Source organism: Dermacentor silvarum, chromosome 1 (assembly GCF_013339745.2).
Source record: "Dermacentor silvarum isolate Dsil-2018 chromosome 1, BIME_Dsil_1.4, whole genome shotgun sequence".
NCBI lineage: Eukaryota > Metazoa > Arthropoda > Arachnida > Ixodida > Ixodidae > Dermacentor > Dermacentor silvarum.
Window position 1 is genome coordinate 24,377,045 of NC_051154.1, and position 6,000 is coordinate 24,383,044.

At 47.9% G+C, this 6,000-nt stretch overlaps 1 protein-coding gene across 1 annotated transcript in view; it reads left to right on the forward strand.

Moving 5' to 3' along the window:
* Positions 1–5,605, forward strand: part of LOC125942730 (serine/threonine-protein kinase haspin homolog) — an 89,496-nt gene extending 83,891 nt beyond the window's left edge. The window contains exons 6-8 of the mRNA XM_049660996.1: positions 553–780; positions 4,021–4,118; positions 5,269–5,605. Coding sequence (XP_049516953.1) covers positions 553–780; positions 4,021–4,118; positions 5,269–5,605 — 663 coding nt within the window. The remainder of the gene's footprint in view (positions 1–552; positions 781–4,020; positions 4,119–5,268) is intronic.
* Positions 5,606–6,000: the final 395 nt, after the last annotated feature.

The window sequence follows — 6,000 nt, forward strand, 5'->3', positions numbered from 1 at the left end:
CATCTGGTATTATAATTTCCCACTGAAACATAAAAAAATTCAATGTATTTCGATCGTGATTTGCGCTTTTGATAACAGTAGTCGCGCTGCTGAGCACGAGGTCCCGGGATCGAATCCCGGCCCCGGCGGCCGCATTTCGATGGAGTCGAAACGCAAAAACGCCCGTGTGCTTGCGCTGTAGTGCACGTTAAAGAACCCCAGGTGGTCAAAATTATTCCGGAGCCCTCCATTACGGCGTCCCTCATAATCAGAACTGGTTTTGACACGTAAAACCCCAGAAAGAAGAAGATGAGTCGAGTGCGTTCATTTATAACTCGCGGTGCTGAAGTTAAGTGTGTGCCCCTGGCAACTTTCAATAACGTTGACGCCGCCTTCATACGTAACGAAATATAACCGAAGCATTCGACCTTATTATTATATAAATTAAAGAAGGACGCTTGCCTAATAAATATGCAAATGTGCACTCTTTTTTTTTTACAAGTTGCCGTGTTTGGAGTGTACGGAGCTTGTCGTGGTGGTGCCCCTGAAATTAGACACACGCCGCGCGCGCAGTTCCCCGGTCCGGCGCAAGCCGTGAGCATCCTGGAGCAGGCGTGCTGGGCACTGGCGGTGGCCGAGTCCGCGCACGAATTCGAACACCGGCTGCCAGTGCTGGGCACCGTGCTGGTCCGCCCCACGCGTTCGCCCCGCCTCGAGTTCACGCTCCGGGGACGTCTCGAGCGGATATCCAGTGCAGGCTACAAGATCCGGTTGCAGGGACTCCAGATGGCCAGGATGACAGTGGGTAAGGCCTGCTGTCCTACTGGACGCTTCCGCTGCACGGTGTTCCTTCTTCAAAGTGTCGAGGCCCGATTCACACAGCCGTCAAACGCCCCGAGTCGTCATCAAACAGCGTTTCCTCGCCGGTTTCTCCTCGAAAATGACACGCCGATGACGTTGGCCGATGCTCTTAACGCCGTCATTTCTGATGATGACGATTCGATGGCTGTGTGAATCAGGGCCGCTTTCCGCGATAGCCCAGATGAGCTATGACGTTCTGCTGCTGAGGTTGCGGGTTCGATTCCCCGTCGCAGCGACCGTATTCTGACGGGGACGGAATGCAAAAACACTCGTAGTACTTAGGTCTACCTTAAAGAAACCCAGGGGATCGAATTTAATCCGGAGTCCACCACTATACGGCGTGCCTCCCAGCACTTAATGCAGGTCAACCCTTCAATTTAAAGTGTGACAGCGTTCTCGTTAAGGCGGCTTGAAAACTACCTGACACTTCTCACAACCTTAATGCTTGGAAGTATTTGCATATCATGATTACGTATGAGCCTGTGGAAAGTTTTGAAGATTACTTATAAAGGGTGCATCCTACACTTCGTGCCTAGGTTCCCAATTTTCTTGTGTATATTTTATGAAGCTATCGGACGTATGGCTTTCAGTGTTTATCAAATTGCGCAGAAATGATTGATTTCTGGCGAATTTTACCGTGTCAACGACTGAACCGTTGCTATAGGTGCTGAAAAAAGTCAAACAAAATGTGAAGACCGAAGTGAATAGACTGATCTTATTGTGAGCTTGTGCAGACTCTTAGCGAAAATTTCGTGCTAAAGCATGTTTTTTACATTTGTAATAAACGTGTGGGAACTTAAGTTTATATTTGTTACGCAGGTGTTTTCGTTATTACGCACGTATACGAGTAGACAAGAAGCGAAGAAGGCGAGAGCTAACACGTTTTTGTTTAGGCAGGCAACGAATGGCATACGCCAGGTGAGAAGCGGGCTCTGATCGCAGGACCGAAAACATATGAACCACTAATGAAATAAGTTACTGACGACCAAATTTAGATTATCCATCCCAAAAACACTGTGCGAGATGTGCGACATACGCGGACTGCGATCACTACACCCAGTGCATAAAGAGTTAAGCGTGAAGTGTATGCATTAGCCTGATCGCATGACTAAAATGACAGTATGCTTGTGTTTCAAATACGCAGATAAGATCAGAAGAGAAGGTTGAGCACCGACTGAAATAAAAGGAGCAGTACATAGACACGCAGACTTCCCCGGTCAGCAGAAAGCATCTGCGCAGCTGGATATGTGATATCGTTCTTTGTTTTTGTTTTTTTTATTTTTCTGTTTTTGTTTTTGTTTTTTGTCGTAAAAACGTTCATTTATGCACAAGCAGATTACTTCGGGCCAGTACCATATACAACTATTTGTCTCAACAGAAACTTACATGGGAATATATGGCTTCTATGCGAGTCTTTTTAAGGTTCCAAATCATGCAGATCAAGACTGGGGGGAAAATCACTCCGCGCCCGCATTTTGTGAGGTTCTCTCTCTCTCTCTCTTTCTCGCTGTTTTCCGATCCCTCGCCATTCACGCTGTTTGCCTTCACCAATCAGTATTTTCCACTGCAAATATTCATTTGAGAGGCGTAGTAAGGCCTTTATGCTCGAGAATATAAAATTATACTGAAAAGTATGGTCGCGGAGACACAAGAGAGGTCTGTACGAGATCAGGGAAGATACAGTCGAAATTCTGGCAACGGGCAATTACAAAACGACCACCGGACAAGCTTTTATCCCGTGATTGCATGTTGAGCCTGCATACACGGTTTCGAGTTCCTCACCTTCAATTTCTTCTCTCTCAGCGCCAAGGGACGAGACAGCGTTAATGTTCACTTCGGAGTACAGTGCATTATACGGTCCAAACCCCGTTATTGTAAACAAGCCGCTACAAACCTTATTCCAGCACGCATGGGCTTAAGAAACCACTAGCTTATTTGCGTAGCTATAGTGAAACGATGTACGGGCAACAGAATTTTGCGTGGACATGCATTTTTCTCTTTTTTTTTTTACGCTTTGGCCTCGGTCTGTACGTTGTACAAACTATGTGTGAATCTGTGCGCCTCTGTCCCGCCGACTATATCCTCACCTTCTTACTCCAAATAGGCTGGGTATTTATAGCTTGCGTCTCTTAATGTGAGACATTATCTGCCTCATGTCAGTGATTTCGCGGTAGCTAGGTTTCGAGGCCCCTTCAATAAAAAGAATTACGTAACCGATGGTGGTATAGAATCTGTCTTTCAGAACGACCGTATAATGCTCTAACCATTACGTCACACTCGCATATCTCTCGTGCCAAAGCCAACTAGCTCCTTAAGGCATTCGGCGCGTGCGTCATGTTCCAGTTTCTCGCATTTGTCGCGCGTGACCGCTAGCGCTTTCAGTCGCGCTGTGTTAAACCACGGCGTTAGACTGAGCCGAGCTCAGTGGCAGTGCACGAAAAATGTCCAAACGCACTGCGAAATTGGCAGTGAAAGTACCTCTACTGAACGAATGACTTATTAGGCCATAAACTGCAATGACAACATTGCTATTCATGTCAGTGCAAGTGCACCACGCGGATTAATTCGCGCCAGTCGTTACCATGCAGTAGCGTAAGAATTGGAAACGGACTAGCGACAGCAGCTTCAAAATTCATGTGTCGTGATCAACGCTCTTTTTTTATCTCTATGAGCGGACATTGACGATATTTAGAGTTACTATTGCAAGGTTTCTCAGTACTTTGCAAGTGTGGAGAATAACCCGAAATGTCGTGGCACAGAGGTCAACCATTTCTCGAATTCTGCACAACAATGATCCTGGGTTCAAATCAACCACCCAGGCCTGTAACCAGGAAGGGGATTAGAGGATACTGAAACGCCCTGAAATTATCAAAGCAGCGATACACTGTTCAGCGCACCTTACATATCAGTATATGTACTACAGGTCAATATATATATTATATCTTTCATATGTCAGCTATGTGCTTGATGCACGCGCAAGAATAAGTGACTAAAAATATTTCAAAATGGCCGCCGTTGTCCCCTGAAAACTCTTTCTGAACATAATTCCTGGGTACGGCCCTGCATCGATCTTTTGTTCTACACAGGGAAACACGCCAGGGCACTTTTGCCCGAACAGTGCCAATTCCTTATCGCCGCTCTTCGCGCGCCTTTTTCTTTTCGCTTGTCTCGCTGACACAGACGGAAGTCCCGCAGTGCACTGAACTGAGCCGCCACCGTGAGTTCATCCTGGGCGAAGAAGAAAGTCATGTGTTCGGCAAGATGGCTTCCTTGCTGAGGCAAGTCGTCATCTTTTTGACTGCCTCGCTGTTGATGTAGAGATGACATAGGATGGTTCCCAGCGGAGCTATAAAGCTCATACTTCCCTGGAAATCACCAGGCACTTATTTTGACAGCAAGGAAGGAAGACTACGCTATCAGCAGTGTGGTCTTCATTCCGTCCTGTCGAAATAAGTGTCTGCTGATTTCCCGGAAAATAGAGATGGGGTCTAGAGCGAGTGCGTTGGGTTCTGGTACACAGTAAAGATGTTCCCAGAGCAGCTTAAGATACGCAGCGCAGTTACGTATTAACGTGTAAAGAAGTTACACCACGCACCTTGTATTGCCATTTGTACTAGCTTATAGATACCTGGCCACGAATATATCAGTGTCACTCGTACAAGTACCATATGGAGCACAGACTAAGCAATGAGGATTATATGGAAGTTTCCGGCTCCCCTCGACGTTAACCACTTGTGACCACAAACTTTTGCGAGTGTACGAGCTGCACAAGTTTCACACACAATTCGCACACAATTTCACTCTAGAATTGTTTCGCTTCAAGTAAAAGTAACAGTTCGAACCAATGGCACGTATTGATCTCTTCACGTGAGTATAGAGTTAAGCTACTGGTATATTAAAAATGGGGAGTCAAGCACACGTTTTTAACCCTATTACAAGGGGCCGAGTGTGTCACCTTTTCCTATGAAATATCAACGGGTGAATTTTAAAAGGCATAGGTTATTTGTGAGCTTTTCCGAGCGATGTTTTTTCTTTCTTTTTTGCTATCATTCTCCTTATAAGATGGTCATGTTACCCGCGCTTTGATTTTGTTTGCTCCGTATTTCTGTCGGGTCTGTTCTCTTTCTCTCTCCCTCTCTGTGTGTGGGCGCGCGCGCGTGTGTGTGTGTGTGTGTGTGTGTATGCGTGTGTCACTTCCCTCATAACTTCAGTGTACAAGTCTACTTTATTGTCGGGAACGTCTCCCACATGTCCGCTTTGCGCGAGCATGAAGTCAATGTCAGTCGTTTTCGAAGTCTTTGCGGCTGCATCTCATCCACTTTATTAGTCTTGTAGGAACTATCGCCATTGCTTACGGTGAAAAAAAATGTTCGTTCACTTTTTTTCTTTCTTTTTCTCTTTTGCTCGCGTTGTGTGGTGACCCCGCAGTAACCAGGCTTCACGGTTCAAGCCCCTGACAAACGTGATGTGGCTTCAGCACCTGGCTCGCTGGCTATCGCGACAGAGTGCAGAGACCAACACTGCGCTCGCACCGTGGGTGCTCGTGCTCAACGTCGCCACGTCGGCCCAGGACGTGGCCGAGGAGACCGCCGATGTCACCGCCCATGTCGTCGCCGGCCGCCGGCCGCTGCACCTCATGCGCCGTCGCCCCAAGCAGACCAAGCAGCCCAAGCAGAACGCCCCGAGACCTGCCGACCAATCGGGCGGAATCGACCACCCCTCGGCCACCGGGTCGTCTCAGCAAACGCAGCGCAGTGGTACCTAGGACATTGCATAGTGCTGAACAGGACGAAACAGTTTATTAAATAAAAAGTGAGAAGAGCCTGTTGTGGAGAGGGTCGCTCAGTCCAGGGTCCCGCTGGTCAAGCCTTTCATCCCTGCGGTGATGATGCTGCGAGAGTCAACCAAGCAGCTGTAGGGGTATGGGATAGGTTGGTGGACGTTGCGGGATGGGTGGGGAGCACGGCAGGACCACACTATGTGAGGGCCATTGGGATGACCGCCGCACCTGTGACATCGCGGTGGTGGCTCTAGCGCGAAGGAGATGTATACGTGTGGGAGAAATAAGATAGCCCGTCTGGGCTTGTCGGATGAGGACGCCGTGTGCGCGAGATAGACAAATTTGCAAGGGCGGCAATGCGCGTTGGACGAGTCGATACG